General features: G+C 48.1%; 1 protein-coding gene across 3 annotated transcripts in view; it reads right to left on the reverse strand.

Annotated features, from left to right (window-relative positions):
* The window catches only part of LOC134949015 (uncharacterized), a 211,639-nt gene that overhangs the window by 171,807 nt on the left and 20,906 nt on the right, over positions 1-18,926 (reverse strand). For all 3 annotated transcript variants that reach the window (XM_063937344.1, XM_063937343.1, XM_063937345.1), the window contains one exon: positions 6,788-6,825. In XM_063937344.1, coding sequence (XP_063793414.1) covers positions 6,788-6,825 — 38 coding nt within the window. The remainder of the gene's footprint in view (positions 1-6,787; positions 6,826-18,926) is intronic.

Consider the following 18,926-nt stretch of genomic DNA (forward strand, 5'->3'; position numbering starts at 1 on the left):
TCCCTCCCCACGCTTATCTGTCGGTTCATTCAGAGAGGTGACAGTGGTGACAGGCAGAGAGGAGGATACCACAATCCGGGCGACATGAGAGTCTACCGGCGGTGGAGTTTCCCACTTGTTACTCAACTCCACAGGGATAGGATAACGAGCCAACATCTTCTTGGAGAGGGCAAATTTCTTTCCTGGGGAGACCCAGGACTACTGACGTATGTCAATTAAATGGTTAGAGTGAGGGAAAACTACTTTAGCCACCTTCTGGCGCTTGAATTTATCAGGCTTTTTGACACAGTAGTGGCATCTGCCTCATCATCAATCTGGAGAACCATTTTGATAGCTTCCACTAAGTCAGGGACATCAACCTGAGTTACATGCTCCTCGTCAGAGGTCGCTGAGTCAGAATCAGTTAGATCAGTATAAGCCCCCTCCTCATCAGAAGTATCCGAAACATGAGTGGATTGGGAGGAGGAAACCATACACTTGGAGGAACCCTTAGCCCCAGAGGGCTGAGGTGTACGCTTCTGTTTAACCAAAGATTTAATTAAAATCTGTATCTGGGTAAACAAGAGTGTCCGCCCAAGGTGGATTTGCTACAGGGACAATGTGTGGTTGTAATGGCACAGAGACTCCCACAGGGGTCGTAAGATATGTCACCAGGGTAGTGAGCATACTTGAGAAAGCAGCCCAGTGTGGGTCCTACAGCAGCTGCAGGCTGACTGGGAAAGATATTGGACCCAGCACCCACATCACCAAGTGCAGTTTCCCACCCTGGTAAATCCATGGTACCAGCACTGCCTGAGGCAGGAGCGTCCACGAAATTCCTGCCCTGTGTGGCAGACAATATGAGGAATGTAGCCATGGGGCACACCAGTACAATATAGCCAGACAATGATAAAACCGTGAAAAAAAAACCCCTGATTTATGTGCTAAAAGAACAGGATACAAACAGAGAATTGAAAACGGTATGGGGCGACTGAAAAACACAGTAGAATACACTGAGCTGTATATACTGTGCAGCATTATATATCTATATATGGACCCTGATGCACTTATCCTCTCAGGGCACAGAATATAGTGATAGCAAGGATGTGATACACTAAAGAAAAAAATCACACAGCAGCTATAGGCACACTCAGTCACAAGTACAATGCAGATATAAGTTAAACAACCCAAATACTGCACTGGACCAGCAAATTTACATACAGCAAGAGATATGTATATGCAGAAAGATATAACAATGGGGGTCATTCCGAGTTGTTCGCTCGCAAGCTGCTTTTAGCAGCTTTGCACACGCTAAACCGCCGCCTACTGGGAGTGAATCTTAGCTTATCAAAATTGCGAACGAAAGATTAGCAAAATTGCGAATAGACACTTCTTAGCAGTTTCTGAGTAGCTCCAGACTTACTCGGCATCTGCGATCAGTTCAGTCAGTTTCGTTCCTGGTTTGACGTCACAAACACACCCAGCGTTCGCCCAGACACTCCTCCGTTTCTCCAGCCACTCCCGCGTTTTTCCCAGAAACGGTAGCGTTTTTTCACACACACCCATAAAACGGCCAGTTTCCGCCCAGAAACACCCACTTCCTGTCAATCACATTACGATCACCAGAACGATGAAAAAACCTCGTAATGCCGTGAGTAAAATACCTAACTGCATAGCAAATTTACTTGGCGCAGTCGCACTGCGGACATTGCGCATGCGCATCAGCGACTAATCGCTCCATTGCGAGAAAAAAATAATGAGCAAACAACTCGGAATGACCCCCAATGCACAGTAAAACTGGATGTAAATCACAGAATAATTGTACAATCTATTCTGATATAAGCGCGTTTGTTCTTAACTAACGCTGTCTAAAATGACATGTAGAATACTTAAGTGTCTGTAATAGCACGGCGCTGTGACAGGCAGCTTTACAAAGGAGACAGAACTCAGCAGTCTTGTTGAGAGCAGCCCAGCTAAGAAAATGGCGCCAGATCTCTTCAGGGAGTGAGGGAGAGAGTGAAAGCAGCTCCAGGGCGGGAACAACTGCAGGAGATGGCGCACGGAGCTGGGGGAGGGGCTACTGGTCCCTCTGCTGGACTTCACCACTTGGTACTATGGAACCTGTAACAAACGGTTTTTAGTAAAACCGACCTGTGCTCCTTACCCTGGTGGATAAAGTGGGGTCCCTGTGCGAAAACAGTGTCCACGCCAGCTGCGCGGTCCATCTCCCAAAAACCGCGCAGGATCGCAATTTACCCGGCGAGTCCCACCTGGGGGACCCTCTTACCTCCTCCCCGTCGATCTGCGGCCACGCGACCCTGGAGAGCAGCAGCGGTGGTGTGCAAATAAACTGGTGCGCCCCCGCTGTAAGTACCCGCGAATCAGAAGTGCTGCGGCCCTTGAAGTCTTCATATAAAGCTTTCTTCAGGGCAGCCTTGCGCAGACCCCCCCCCCCCCCGTTAGTTACCTGCACTGCAGGCACCAGCTTTAAAACTGAGCTCCTGTGCACGGAGGCGGGGTTATAGAGGAGGCGGTGCGGTGCATCCTGGGAACAGTCAAAGCTTTTAGCCAGTTGGTGCCTCGGATCAAGATCCAACTCTACACCCCGATGTTGTTCCCTGTGGAATCCCAGTGTACCCCGCTGCAGAAAGCACACTAATGGGCAAAACATGTTGCAGTGCAGGTGGGGCAGATGTAACATGTGCAGAGAGAGTTAAGGGCCGTACACACCGGGAGATTTCTCCCAGAGATGTGTGCTGAGTGATCTAGCACAGAACACTCAGCACACATCTCTCCCCAGCTCAGCACACAGCGCGACGGCGGCGGGGGGGAATGCTCATTTTACCCAGCGGTGAAATGAGCGATCTAACTAGATTTGGCCTGCATGCAGGCCAATCTAGTACCGGCGACAGCGACGCGCAGGGCCGCATATCGCTATCACTGTGGGGCATACACACTGAGAGATCCGTGCTTAATTTCTAAGCATCCAGATTGCTTAGAAATTAAGCACCGATCTCTCCGTGTGTACCCCCCTTATGATTTGGGTGGGGTGTGTTCAAACTGAAATCTAAATTGCAGTGTAAACATAAAGCAGCCAGTATTTACCATGCACAGAAACAATATAACTCACCCAAATCTAACTCTCTCTGCACATATTACATCTGCCCCACTTGCTATGTAAAGGGCTGTACACATGGTGGAGATGTGGGGGAAGATGTGTGCTGAGCGATCTAGCACAGACCGCTCAGCACACATCTCTCCTCCGCTCACCACACAGCGTGATGTGTGCTGAGCGAGGGGGTCGCTCATTTCACCCAGCGGTGAAATGAGCGATGTGCTAGATTGAGCCCACATGCAGGCCAATCTAGCACCGGCGATATCGACACGCGGGGCCACGTATCGCTATCGCTGTGGGGCATACACACGGAGAGATCCGTGCTTAAGTTCTAAGCAATCTAGTCAGAATGCTTAGAATTTAAGCATGGTGCTTAGAATTTAAGCACGGATCTCTCCGTGTGTAACCCCCTTAACATGGTTTTGCCCATTAGAGAAAGATTTTGCTTTTGCAATCCATGGCGAATTAGGCCCGCAGATCGTTAATACAGTATAAACCAGCTATACAGCGATAGACATTGGGTTTTAGTCTATATTTATTAATAGGACACATTGCAGTTGGAAAGTGCACGTGTAGATGCATATTCCCCCACGACAAGCCAAAACACAAAGAGCCACATGCTCCTGACTGAAGTAAAAAAAAATATAGGGCTAAACAAAGGAGTATTTAAGAAGCAAAAAAAAATTTTTATTTTTATTATTGAAGTCTCTTGCTCTAACATGGTGGAGGGTATTGTAGATGAATTGTGGTTTATATTCTGGGGACTACATTAACCACTTAACTGATTTATATATTTAAAAAAAAAAACGCTCAGAAATTGTCATTTTTATATAACTGAATCAGATTAAGAACACTTATTTAAAGAATATTCAATACAATTTTATAAAAAATAAATAAATGTTTTTTAAATAAACCGGTACAAACATTAATGGTCGGAGCACCTCAACCATTGCAACTTCAGTTTCCAGGCACCTGATCCTCTATGCAGCCACCAGAGGCTCCACAGGGAAGGCGAGGGCTGCTTTTTTTACATTTCCCCAGCGGCTGCAGCCGCTGGGTTAGGGGTGCTGCCGGGCTGACCGATCAGCAGTGAGGCAGGCACTGGGGAAAGAGGGAACAAGGAAGCAGAGGGACTGGAGGGCCCCCTGGGAGCGGCAACGGCAGGAAGATTCTCTTCATGCAGGCGCACAGTGAGCTTTCTGACAGGTTGCATCAGATGTGACCATGGTGGTCATTCAGAGTTGTTCGTTCGTTGCCGATTTTCGCTATGCTGCGATTTGTTGCTAAATGCGCATGCGCATGGTACGCAGCGCGCTTGTGCTAAGTTATTTAACACAAAACTTAGTAGATTTGCTGGTGTTCGTACGACGCTTTTCAGTCGCACTGCTGATCGGTAAATGATAGACAGGAATGGGGCGTTTCTGGGAGGTAACTGAACGTTTTCCGGGAGTGTGCTAAAAAACGCAGGCGTGTCAGGGAAAAACGCGGGAGTGTCTGGAAAAACGGGGGAGTGGCTGGCCGAACGCAGGGCGTGTTTGTGACGTCAAACCAGGAACTAAATGGACCGAGCTGATCGCAATCTAGGAGTAGGTCTGGAGCTACTCAGAAACTGCAAAGAATTATTTAGTAGCAGTTCTGCTAACCTTTCGTTCGCAATTCTGCTAAGCTAAGATACACTCCCTGAGGGCGGCGGCCTAGCGTGTGCAATGCTGCTAAAAGCAGCTAGCGAGCGAACAACTCGGAATGAGGAACCATGTCAGGGAAAGCACAGCCTGGTGTTGTCACATCTGATGTGACCATGCTGGGCAAGTGGTTAATGAGGTTCTTGGTGCCCAAGAAAACAGACTACAGGGAAATAATATTTGTAAAGACAGTTGTAACTCCTACACATAACAGTTTGGGCAAGATTTACAAAGATGTGGTTTTTCATTATTATTATTATTATTATTATTATTATTATTATTATTATTATCAGTTTCTTATATAGCGCAACATATTCCGTTGCGCTTTACAATTTTCAATTTTCATGGCTTTGGGATCCGTTGTGGGTTGATGGTAGGTTCATTGTCAAAACCTGCATGAATCCTCAGCAATTTAAGGAAGCAAGACAGTAAGCAGTACTTCTACCTGTTTCCTCCCTGTACTGGAAATAGATCACTCAAGATGTGAGAAGGACTTATTATCATGGAGTAAAACCTAGGTACGTGTAGGAACAATGGGGGTGATTCCGAGTTGTTCGCTCGTTATTTTTTTTCGCTACGGAGCGATTAGTCGCAAACTGCGCATGCGCAATGTACGCAGTGCGCCTGCGCCAAGTAAATTAGCACAACAGTTTGGTAATTTACTCACAGCGTAACAAAGTTTTTTCATCGCTCTGCTGATCGTAGTTTGATTGACAGGAAGTGGGTGTTTCTGGGCGGAAACTGGACGTTTTATGGGAGTGTGCGGAAAAACGCAGGCATTTTAGTTGCAAAACGCAGGAGTGGCTGGAGAAACGGGGGAGTGGCTGGAGAAACGGGGGAGTGGCTGGGCAAACGCTGGGTGTGTTTGTGACGTCAAACCAGGAACGAAAAGGACTGAGCTGGTCACAATGGCTGAGTAAGTCTGGAGCTACTCAGAAACTGCGGGGTAATCGTTACGAGAAAATTAGCAAAGCTTTCGTTAGCAATTCTGCTATGCTAAGATACACTCCCAGTAGGCGGCGCCTTAGCGTGTGCAATGCTGCTAAAAGCAGCTAGCGAGCGAACAACTCGGAATCACCCCCAATGATCACACAAGGGAATACTTTTCAAAAGCAGAAGCCTGATAGAACATAGATGTCTCTCTTTCTTCCAACTTTGTTTTCACTTCTATATCTAAATATATCCTATTAGTAACACATATGTCTGACACATGTCCATTACCTATTTAGACACCGTAATTTTGGAAAGTTTCTAATTCATTCATGCTGGTGATTTCCCAGAAGAAATAGTATCAGTGTCTACATTTATTTTGCGGCTGCAACAATTGTTGCAAAATTGAAAATGCTACAGTAGCAAAACCACAGGTACTGGCAATACTGAGTGATCCTAGATACAATTATGGTAAGAGGATCAGCAACACAGAATTATCCAACTAGGAAGAGCACATATAGATACGGGTGTGGTTCATAGGGTCGACGACACTAGGGTCGACAGTGTCTAAGTCGACCACTATTGGTCGACAATAACTAAGTTGACCCACAAAAAAGGTTGACACAATCATTAGGTGGTCATGAGCAAGGTCGACATGACAAAAGGTCGACATGAGGTTTTTAAAAAATTGTAGTGTTGTTTTCTTCGTAGAGTGACCGGAAACCCCAATTAGTGCGCCATGTCCCCGAAGGGCAAGGTGCCTCGCTCCACTACCACTGCGCTTGTATTAGTCAATAAATGGATTGTATGGCAGCCCATAAAATAGAATGAAATTCATAATGTACATAATGGGCCAGATTCTGAGTTGGGAGCAAAACAAAAAAGTGCACATAACTCAGCACCTAGGCAAAACCATGCTGCACTGCAGTAGGGAGGGGGGGGGGAGTGATATGAGCACGGAGGTTTAGTGTGGAAGGAGCATATCACACTAAATTCTAACTGCATTGTAACCATGGAGCTGTGCTGCATTTGTTGGCTGCATGCAAAAGCAGAACACATTTTTCATTACAGGATCACTTACTTTTAATTTTTTTCATTAATCCTTTCTTTTTTTTCTCCCTGAAAATAAGAAATAAAAATAATATATCTATATAATTGCCAAAATAATATACCTGGTGACTAAACCTCTGCCATTCCACTATCCCGACGGCTCACATACCCAGGGTTCACCTGCCACTCAAAAATAGGATTTGAATTACCTAACGGTAAATCCTTTTCTCGCAGTCCGTAGAGGATGTTGGGGTCCATATTAGTACCATGGGGTATAGACGGGTCCACCAGGAGCCATTGGCACTTTAAGAGTTTAATAGTGTGGGCTGCCTCTCCTACCAGACTAAGTCTAGAAACTGTGCCCGAGGAGACGACATACTTCAAGAGAAGGAATTACACAGATAGTGGCGAGATTCATACCAGCTCACACAACATACAAATCCGGCTAATTTGCCAGAAAACTCAGCAACAGCTGAAACAGCACTGAAACAGTTAATAACGCAGAACTTACCTAGGAACCAGGCAGTACTTACCTATAAAACCAGTGCAAGAAAACAAAGCGCTGAGCGGGCACCCAGTATCCTCTACGGACTACGAGAAAAGGATTTAACGATAGGTAATTAAAATCCTATTTTCTCTTACGTACTAGGAGGATGCTGGGGTCCATACTAGTACCATGGGGATGTACCAAAGCTCCCAGTACGGGAGGGAGAGCGCGGAGGCTCCTGCAACACTGCTTGACCAAACTTGAGGTCATCAGAGGCCAAAGTATCGAACTGGTAAAACTTAGCAAACGTGTTTGAACCAGACCAAGTAGCAGCTCGGCAAAGCTGAAAAGCCGAGACACCCCGGGCAGCCACCCAGGAAGAACCCACTTTACGAGTAGAGTGGGCCTTAACCAGTTTCGGACACGGCAATCCTGCCGTAGAATATGCATGCTGGATAGTGAACCTGATCCAGCGTGAAAATCGACTGCTTAGAAGCAGGACACCCAATTTTCTTGGGATCGTAGAGGACAAAGAGAGAGTCAATCTTTCTATGAGGAGCTGTCCTCTTCACATAGATCTTCAAAGCCCTGACAACATCCAAAGCCTTTGAAGCAACTGAGGAGTCAGTAGCCACTGGCACCACAATAGGTTGGTTGATATGGACGAGTTCTAAGTTCCGCCCTGTCTTCATGGAAGATCAGATAAGGGCTTTTACAAGATAAAACCCCCAATTCCGACACATGTCGTGCAGAAGCCAAGGCCAACAAAGTGACCGCCTTTCACGTGAGAAACTTGATGTCAGCCTCCTGTAGAGGCTCAAACCAAGCTGATTGAAGGAACTGCAACACCACATCAAGATCCCAGGCTGCCGTTGGCGCCACAAAGGGAGGCTGGATGTGCAGAACCCCTTTCAAAAAGGTCTGAACCTCAGGGAGGACAGCCAATTGTTTTTGAAAAAAGATGGACAAAGCAGAGATCTGGACCTTGATGGATCCTAATCTCAGGCCCACATCTACTCCCGCCTGCAGGAAAAGAAGAAAATGTCCAAGTTGAAATTCCACCACAGGAAATTTTCTTGATTCACACCAAGAAACATATTTCTTCCAAATACGATGGTAATGTTTAGACGTTACCCCCTTCCTAGCCTGAATCAGAGTAGGAATGACTTAACTCGGTAAACCGTTCCGAGCTAAGATCTGGCGCTCAACCGCCATGCCGTCAAACTTAGCCGTGGTGAGTCTTGATAGGCGTACAGCCCCTGCAGTAGCAGATCCTCTATGTGAGGAACCCCCACCAACCGGTTACCTCCTTGAACACCTCCGGATGGAGGCCCCACTCCCCTGGATGGAGATTGTATCTGCTGAGGAAGTCTGCTTCCCAGTTGTCTACTCCCGGAATGAAGATTGCTGACACCGCTACAGTGTGCCTTTCCGCCGAGAGGAGGATTCTTGACACCTCTGACATAGCAGCCCTGCTCTTCGTTCCGCCTTGTTGGTTTATGTAGGCTACAGTGGTCACGTTGTCCGACTGCACATGAACAGCCCGATCCTGTAGAAGGTGTGCTGCTTGCAGAAGGGCGTTGTACACGGCCCTTAGCTCCAGGATGTTTATTGGGAGAAGGGATTCTTGATTCGACCACCTTCCCTGAAAGGTTTCCCCCAGAGCGACTGCTCCCCAACCTCTTAGACTGTGGTTAAAAGGATACAGTCCTGAATTCCGAACCTTTGGCCTTCCAGAAGGTGCGGAAGTTGTAGCCACCAGAGGAGTGAAATCCTGGCTTTCGGAGACAGGCGTATCCTCTTGTGCATGTGTAGGTGAAAGCCCGACCACTGGTCCAATAGGTCCAGCTGAAACGATCGAGCATGAAACCTGCCGTACTGCAGAGCCTCGTAGGCGGCAACCATCTTCCCCAGAAGGCGGATGCATTGATGACCCGATACCCGGGTAGGCTTTAAGACATCCAGGACCATTGTTTGAATCACCAATGCTTTCTCCACCGGGAGAAAAACCCTCTGCACTTCCCTGTCGAGGATCATTCCCAGGAAAGACAGCCTCCTTGTCGGCTCCAGATGAGACTTTGGAAGGTTCAGGATCCAACCGTGCTTCCTGAGCAGCTGTGTCATGAGCGCGATGGATCGCAACAACCTCTCCCTGGACGACGCCTTGATCAGGAGATCGTCCAGATATGGAATTATGTTCACCCCCTGTTTGCAGGGGAGAACCATCATCTTTGCCATCACCTTGGTGAAGATTCTTGGTGCTATGGAGAGGCCAAACGGCAGCGCCTGGAACTGATAGTGATCGTCCAACAGTGCAAACCTGAGATGTGCTTGATGCGGCGACCAAATGGGAATGTGGAGGTAAGCATCCTTGATGTCCAGCGACACCGTCTGTCCTGGGATGACAGCTCTCAGAGATTCCATCTTGAATTTGAACTCCCTGAGATAAGGGTTCAAAGACTTTAAATTTAGAATAGGCCGTACCGAACCATCTGGTTTTGGTACCACAAAAAGGTTTGAATAATAACCTTTGATCCACTGCTGAGGTGGAACTGGAACAATGACCTTTGACACCGTCAATATTCTGATGGCCTCCAGAAGAATTGATCTGTCTGCCAGCAGAGCTGGCAAGCCTTACTTGAAGAAACGGTGAGGTGGGGGATCTTGGAACTCCAGTCTGTACCCCCTGGACACTATAACCAGGACCCAGGGGTCCAGGCCAGACGACACCCAGATGTGGCTGAACTGCCGGAGTCTTGCCCCCACCTGACTTTCCTTCAGGCCTAGCTGTCCACCGTCATGCGGAGGACTTGGGGGTATCAGAAGCGGGCCTCTATGTTTGGAAACCTGCGGAAGCAGGTTTCTTTCCTTTGGCAGGACCACCTCTGAAGAAGGTGTTCGAAGGCTTGTTCTTTCTAGACCTCGCGGGCCGAAAGGACTGTGACGTGGCTGGTGTAAAAGGCTTCTTCGTTGCCGGTGCAGCTAAGGGGAGAAAAGGAGACTTACCTGTGTTAGCCATGGCAATCCACGCACCCAGCGCCTCCCCAAAGAGAGCCTGACCTGTATAGGGTAGACCCTCCACACTCTTCCTGGATTCCGCGTCCGCAGACCATTGGCGCAGCCAGAGACCCCTGCGAGATGAGACGGACATGGAGGAGATCCCCGCAGCCATGGAACCCAGGTCCTTCATGGAATCTACCAGGAACCCTGCAGAATCTGAATATTGCGTAAAAATAAATCAACGACACCTCTATCCAGCGAAGCCGACTCCTCCTGCAGAGTGATTGACCACCTGGCAATAGCTTTTGCAATCCAAGCACAGGCTATAGTAGGCCGTAATATAGCCCCGGAAGCCGTGTAAATGGATTTGAGCGTAGCATCCACCTTGCGATCTGCCGGGTCCTCCAATGTGGTAGATCCCGGGACTGGCAACACCACCTGTTTAGACAGCCTGGAGACAGAGGCGTCGACTATCGGCGGGGACTGCCATTTCTTTCTATCTTCCTCTGGGAAGGGAAAAGCAACCAAGACCCTCTTTGGGATCTGAAATTTCTTTTCCGGAGTTTCCCAGGTTTTTTCAAAGATAGCGTTTAATTCTTTGGATGCCGGGAAGGTGAGGGGGCGCTTCTTATTATCTGTAAAAAAGGCCTCCTCCACCTGCTCAGGAGCTGTGTCAGAAATATGTAAAACATCAATCATCAACTGCACCCCCTTAGCAAGTGATGCTGTCCCCCTCGACACATCCCCGTCACCGTCTGCTGTGTCAGAGTCGGTGTCAGTGTCATCCTGCATAAGCATTGCAAGTGCACGTTTGAGAGAATGTACCGCAGGGGACCCCGAGGAAGCAGTATCAGACCATACAACCATAGAGGATTGTAGGATCTGAGTGCCATGCTCAGTCCTAGCAACCCTGTCAGAAATCTGACAAATAGTCCCCCTCAGAGAGACTAACCATTCTGGCTCTCTAGCCGGGATCTGCGCTACAACAGTGCAATCCTGATTACATGGTCTGGAGTCTTCCTGGGAAGACAAATCCTCTGCAGCATATGAAACAGTGTCCCTAGACATGTTGTCACACACATCAAACACCCCACAAACACACAGGGTATTTACTTAGACAGAGTTTTCGCACAAGAATGGCAACGAGACACAGAGATTGGAGCCAACCCACACACACAGCGCTATTAGAGGTATAGGGAGACCCCAACCCACGCTGACTGTGTCCCTTAATAGGTGACACAGCCTAAATACAGCCTCCCCTCCCTTCTACAACCCCCCTGGTACCGTACAGATAGCTGGAGTTGCTCTGAAGGAACCTGGACATCCACTGGCAGTGATTGCAGGCAGGAAAAATGGCATTGAACGCTGCTGGGTCCGCTCTGAGGAGAAGCTCTGCCCCTTCAATGGCGCTGTCTTCCCGCTCTTGAAAATTATACTGGCCTGAGGAAATTTGTGCTGGCTGAGATCCGCGGACCCAGACAGGCTGGAAATGGTCAGAGCAGGGTCCTGTGCTGGCTCAGGGCGCCCCTCACCGCAGTACCGCTGAGCCGTCCGAGAGCCCGGTTAATACCGCGCTCCCACCCTTAAGCCGGCCTCTTCACACTGACCCCCTGCTTGTAAGGGCGGACAGTGACTAACTCGCCACTCTTCAGCACTATGAGGGGGTGGCGGATGGCTGCCGGGGTGAGCGTTCCCCTGTGGCGGGGCGCGATCTGTCTCCTCTGGAGCTCAATGTCCAGTCAGCGGAGGCAGTGGCAGACCCTGCAGGGCGGACACTGCTTTCCCCCTCAGTCCCTTGATGCAGGGAGGTTGTTGCCAGCAGCCTCCCTGTAAAATAACAAACTCTAAAAAAACTTTTACTAGAGAAGCTCCTCCGGGCACATTTTCTAAATGGTGTCTGGTAGGAGGGGCATAGAGGGAGGAGCCAGCCCACACTATTAAACTCTTAAAGTGCCAATGGCTCCTGGTTGACCCGTCTATACCCCATGGTACTAATATGGACCCCAGCATCTCCTAGAACGTAAAAGAAATAATTTTCTATTTCAGGGAACTTAGATTCTACTTTACCTGCAGTGAAAAGGATTTCAGAGAAACATTCTTATGGTAAGTGCAGGTGGTGGTGGGGCAACTGCCTGGTGTGCTTAATATCCTATGAGAGCAGACTAAACAGCTGTAGTTTTTTGCATAGTTTATTCCAGATTTTCACTGCAACACCCACCAGGTGGTAAATAAATGTGTCAGAAAACACATTAATATAAACTAATCCTATTTAAGATGCTAAGTACAACACTATCACAATTTTCATGTGAAAAGGTTTGCACTTCCTTGGCAGGTTTCATTTCATTGGTGTACATAAACAGCCTATCCAGTGACCCAGGTTTTTTCAATTTCCGTATTCCACTAACAGATGGTGGCAGGCTGCTGATTATGGGGTCCATTTATCATTGTATATTTGTGCCTTAATTTGTGCCTTAATCTCTGAAAACATCCTTTTGAGGGTTAAATTTAGGTATCACCAGATTGTATAATGGATGGATCGCAGAAGATATCTCCGATACCTGCTGCAAGCCCTCCATTCCCGCAGGCAGCCACATCCCCCATAGGTTTCTATGAGGAATGCAATGCTGCTAGATTTACCATTATCCGGAATGCAATGCAATGCATTTCCGATACTGGCCCCTGCAGCTACCACCATTGATAGATTGAGGTAGCCCGTTGTAGCATATGGGCTACAGATTGGGGCTGTAGTTCCTGCAGGGTTCCCCAGAAACCCTCTGCCGTAAATGTGCATGTCATGACGTCTCTCCCATAGTTCTGAGGAGCGGGTGGCCAGGCGGAGGGCAGTGGTGCAGAAGCAGGAGCGGGGCTGGTGAGTACAGTATTGTGTTTTTTCTTTTAATGTGTGTGTGAGTCGGTGTGTGTGTGTGTGTGTGTGTGTGTGTGTGTGTGTGTGTGTGTAAGCGGAGCTACTAGGGTGCATATCTAATGGGGCATAACAACTTAGTGGCGGCATATCTAATGGGGCATAACAACTGATTGGGGGCATAACAACTGACTGGGAGCATATCTAATGGGACATAACAACTGACTGGGGGTATATCTACTGGGGCGTAACAACTGACTGGGGGCATAACTACTGGGGGACATAACTACTAGGGGCAGACTAATTTTTAAGTTGATAATTTTTGTATGGCCCCCGAAGGATTTTATAAATATCCAAATGGCCCTTGGTAGAAAAAAAGGTTCCCCACCCCTGATCTAAACAATTAGAGCCTATTTAGCAAAACCAATATCATATTCGGAATCAGCACCACAAAATTACCCCAAACTTGCTCTCATGTGATGGCAGTAAAAATAGGATTTTAATTACCCACCGGTAAATCCTTTTCTCGTAGTCCGTAGAGGATACTGGGGATCCATTTAGTACCATGGGGTATAGACAGGTCCACTACGAGCCATGGGCACTTTAAGAATTTTATAGTGTGGGCTAGCTCCTCCCTCTATGCCCCTCCTACCAGACTCAGTCTAGGAAACTGTGCCCGAGGAGACGGACATACTTGGAGAGACGGATATAAAAGGATAGTGGTGAGATTCCGAACCAGCACACACAAACAAGAGGAAAGCCATGCTAACCAAACTTGGAACAGGAACAGCAACAGCTGAACCAAACAACAATACTTAACAAAGTAACAGTGCAGGAAGAACGAAGCACCGGGAGGCGCCCAGTATCCTCCACGGACTACAAGAAAAGGATTTACCGGTGGGTAATTAAAATCCTATTTTCTCGTATGTCCTAGAGGATACTGGGGATCCATTTATTACCAAGGGGAAGTACCAAAGCTCCCAAACCGGGTGGGAGAGTGCTGAGGTTCCTGCAGAATTGAGTGACCAAACTGAAGGTCCTCAGAGGCCAAAGTATCAAACTTGTAGAACTTTGCAAACGTGTTGGAACCTGACCAAGTATCTAGTCGGCAGAGCTGTAAAGCCGAGACACCGCGTGCAGCCGCCCAAGAAGAACCCACCGACCTAGTCGAGTGGGTCTGTACAGATTTAGGAACTGGCAATCCTGCCATGGAATAAGCATGCTGGATAGTGAGCCTGATTCAGCGCACAATTGACTTCTTTGAAGCAGGACACCCAATCTTATTGGGATCGTAAAAAACAAACAGCGAATCCGGTTTCCTGTGATGAGCTGTTCTTGTCACATACACCTTCAAAGCCCTCACAACATCCAAAGACTTTGAAGTAACACAGGTGTCAGTAACAACAGGAACCACAATAGGTTGGTTGATGTGAAACGCAGACACCACCTTAGGAAGAAATTGCTGACGAGTCCTGAGTTCAGCTCTGTCCTCATGGAAAATTAAATAGGGACTCTTGTGAGACAACGCCCCCAGCTCCGACACACGTCTTGCTGAAGCCAAGGCCAAAGGTGTGGTGGTCTTCCACGTAAGATATTTTATATCCACCTACTGTAACGGTTCAAACCAGTCCGATTGGAGGAACTGCAGCACCAAATTAAGATCCCATGGTGCCGTGGGAGGCACAAAGGAAGGTTGGATGTGCAGAACACCTTTCAAGAATGTCTGGACCTCAGGAAGAGAAGCCAATTGTTTATGGAAGGAAATGGACAAGGCCAAAATCTGGACTTTTATGGAGCCCAGACATAGGCCCACATCCACACCCAACTGCAGAAAAAGCAGGAAACGTCCCAGATGAAATTCCACTGCAGAATATTTTCTGCTCTCATACCAAGAGATGTATTTCTTCAACATACGTGGTAAAGTTTTGACATTAAACCCTTATTGGCTTGGATCATAGGCGGGATGACCTCATGGATGCCTCTCCTGGCTAAAATCAGCCGTTCAACTTCCATGCCGTCAAACGTAGCCGTGGTAAGTCTTGATAGACGAACGGGCCCTGTTGCAGAAGATCCTCGCAAAGAGGTAGAGGCCACGGATCTTCGATCAGCATCTCCAGAAAGTCTGCGTACCAGGCCCTTCTTGGCCAGTACGGAGCAAAGAGAATTGCTTGAAACTTTTCCCTTCTTATTCTTTTCAGAATTTTTGGGACCAGAGGAAGTGGAGGAAACACGTACACCATCTGATAGACCCATGGAGATGTCAGAGCGTCTACCGCCACTGCCTGTGGGTCTCTCGACCTGGAACAATACAGCTTGAGCTTCGAGAGGCTATCATGTCGATTTCTGGACATCCCCATCGACGTGTGAAGCACCTGAACATCTCCAGGTGAAGGCCCCACTCCCCCATGTGCAGGTCGTATCTGCTGGGGAAGTCTGCTTCCCAGTTGTCTACTCCCGGAATAAGATCACCGACAACACCGCAGCGTGTGTTTTTCTGCCCAGAGGAGAATTCTTGACACCTCTGACATTGCTGCTCTGCTTTTCGTTCCACCCAGTCGGTTTATGTACGTCACTGCCGTCCGAGTGGACCTGAATGGCTCGATCTAGAAGAAGATATGAGGCCTGCAGAAGAGCGTTGTATGCAGCCTTGAGTTCCAGAATATTGATTGGAAGGATGACTTCCTGACTTGACCATCTTCCTTGAAACCGCACCCCCTGGGTGACTGCTCCCCAACCGCTTTTGCTTGTGTCTGTGGTCAGCAGAATCCAATTCTGAATCCCAAACAGTCGGCCCTCGATTAGATGAGAAGCCTGTAGACACCACAGAAGGGAGATCCTGGTCTTTAGCAACACACGGATCCTCTGGTGCATGTGAAGATGTGATCCGGACCATTTGTCCAACAGATCGAGGTGGAAGGGTCTTGCATGAAACCTTCTGTACTGAAGAGCCTCGTAAGAGGCCACCATTTTCCCCAGAAGGTGAATGCATAGATGCACAGATATCCGGGTTGGTTTCAGGACATCCCAAACCATCGACTGGATTACCAAAAGAAAAACTTTCTGCGACTGTGTGTCCAGTATCATTCCCAGAAATGGGAGCCTCCGAGTTGGTTCCAAGTGAGATTTTGGAAGATTTAGAATCCACCCGTGATCCAGGAGTAGTTTGGTTGAGGCCAATGCTGTTCAACAACCTCTCCCTGGACGGTGCCTTCATCAGAAGATCGTCCAGGTACGGAATTATGTTCACTCCCTGCTTTTCGAAGGAGAAGCATCATCTCTGCCATCGCCTTTGTGAACACCCTCGGTGCCGTAGAGAGACCAAAAGGTAGGGCCTGGAACTGGTAGTGACAGTCCTGCAGTGCAAATCGTAGATAAGCCTAGTGAGGTGGCCAGATCGGAATGTGAAGGTACGCATCCTTAATATCCAGAGACAATAGGAATTCCCCCTCCTCCAAACCTGGAATCACCGCTCTGAGACTCCATCTTCAATTTGAGCACTCTTAAGTACGGGGTCAATGATTTTAGATTTAAAATCGGCCTTAATGAACCGCCCGGTTTCAGTACCACAAACAAGTTGGAATAATATCCCTTGATTTGGAGATGAGGTGGAACTGGAACAATGATCTGAGTCTGCACCAGTTTTTGAATGGTATCCTGTAAAATTATACTTGCTTCTTGTGAAACTGGTAAGCCTGATTTGAAGAATCTGTGAGATGGGAGCTCCTGGAAATCCAGTCTGTAGCCCTGGGAAATAAGATCTATGACCCAGGGATCCTGGCATGATGTTGTCCAGATGTGACTGAAATTTTTTAGTCGGACATCCACCTGCCAGTCATCCAGGCATCACGTCCCACAGTCATGCAGAAGGCTTTGAGGAAGCAGAGCTGGAGCTCTGTTCCTGAGAACCGGCAGTTGCTGGTTTGCGTGGTTTACCTCTAGCGCCTCTGTTGGCTGTAGAAGATCCTCTGGCTCTGTCCTTAAACTTGGCATTCCGAAAGGAGTGTAGAGTAAGTCCTGGTTGGGGGAGCTGCAGAAGGAAGATAGCTGCATTAGCTTTGGAGATCCATTTGTCTAGTTCATCTCCAAATAATGCCTCTCCTGTGAAGAGTAGGCCCTCCACGCCTTTCCTGGAGTCCTCGTCCGCAGTCCACTGGCGTAACCATAAGCCCCTGCGTGCTGACACTGCCATAGCAGTGGTGCGTGCATTAAGCAAACCTACTTCTTTTATGGCTTCCAGCAACATAAAATTCGCAGAGTCCTGTATATGTTGCAGGAGTAACACAGTATTTCCCCTAGATAAGGAATCCAACCCTTCAATGAGTTTACCAGACTATTTAGCAATGGCTTTAGTAATCCACGCACATGCTATAGTGGGTCTCTGAGTCACCCCAGCATCTGTGTACAAGGATTTGAGTGTAGTCTCAATATTACGATCAGCCGTGTCTTTCAGGGAGGCTGCACCAGGGACAGGAAATACAATTTTTTGTGACAACCTGGACATTGATGCATCAACTATCGGTGGATTTTCCCATTTTTTCCTATCCTCAGGAGGAAAAGGAAAAGATGAGAGTAACCTTTTAGGGATTTGAAATTTCTTATCAGGATTAACCAACGGTTCTTCAAACAGGGTATTCAATTCCTTTGACACAGGAAAAGTGACTGAGGACTTAATTAAAATAAGATTCCTCTGTCACCTTATCAGGAATTTGCAGAACATCTCTGATAGCTTCTATAAGAGGCTCTATACCTTGTGACAGAGCAGCGTTCCCCCCCCCTTCCCCCCCTTCGGAATCCACCTCCCCTTCTCCATGTCTGAACCCTCAGCGTCAGACTGCAGGATATGGTCCAGAGTTCATTTTTGCGGACAAATGGCAGGGGACTGAGTCTCTGTTCATAATCTCATCCACAGACTGTCTTAAGTATTGCGTCTCTTTCTCATTGCGGGACAATCTATTAGAGGTACTGGAAATCATTCCTTTAATGGAATCCAGCCACGCTGGTTCAGCCCCGCTAGCCTGGGAGAGTGCACTACACTACGTACATAGTAGTGAGCTCCCTGGGGAAGAGGAACACTCTGCCGTACATGAAACACACGCTTTGCCTGACCATATTGTAAATGTGACAGAGCACACACACACACACACACACACACACACACAGGAAAAGGTTAGAAACACAATTAACCCACAAAGAGCCCTTCCAGGGAGACACAGAGATGTTTTGGAGCCAGCACACAGCGCACTTATTGCTAATGCCAAGTTTAGCCGGGTCGCAGACTAAGTACCCAGATTGGGGACTTAGTACACTAGTAATCTCTCCTTCCCTGCTATGACCGCCTGGTACCGCTGATGTAATCTGGAGTCACACCGGAGGAGCTGCGCATCCCTGTCAGTCAGCGTCTGTGTCCACCGCAGAGGGAAAATGGTGCTGGTGAGCTGCTGGATTCGTTTATAGTGAAGCCCCGCCCCCTCAATGGCGCACGGTCTTCCCGGGGTTTTTTAATACTGGCTGAGGTAATTTTGTGCTTAAAATGGAGACAGATCTGTTTTAAGGCTTTGTTTTCCAGTGTAAGTACTGTGTACAGTGTACTGAGACGCAGTTGTGTACTGAGTCTGGAGACGCAATCCGCCCCGGTTAGAAGCCGTGCGTCTCCATACCCTCATGCCACCATAATGGCCGGCGACCTGCTAACCGGGACGCTGGCTTAGTACTCATCACTCTTCCGGCCTGTTAGGGGTGGCGGCGTGCTGTGGGAATGTACACTCGCCGTGGTGGGGCTTGCGAATAGTTCGTTCAGGAGCTAGTGTCCTGTCATCGGGG

This window comes from Pseudophryne corroboree, chromosome 8 (assembly GCF_028390025.1).
Source record: "Pseudophryne corroboree isolate aPseCor3 chromosome 8, aPseCor3.hap2, whole genome shotgun sequence".
In the NCBI taxonomy this organism is placed as follows: Eukaryota; Metazoa; Chordata; class Amphibia; order Anura; family Myobatrachidae; genus Pseudophryne; species Pseudophryne corroboree.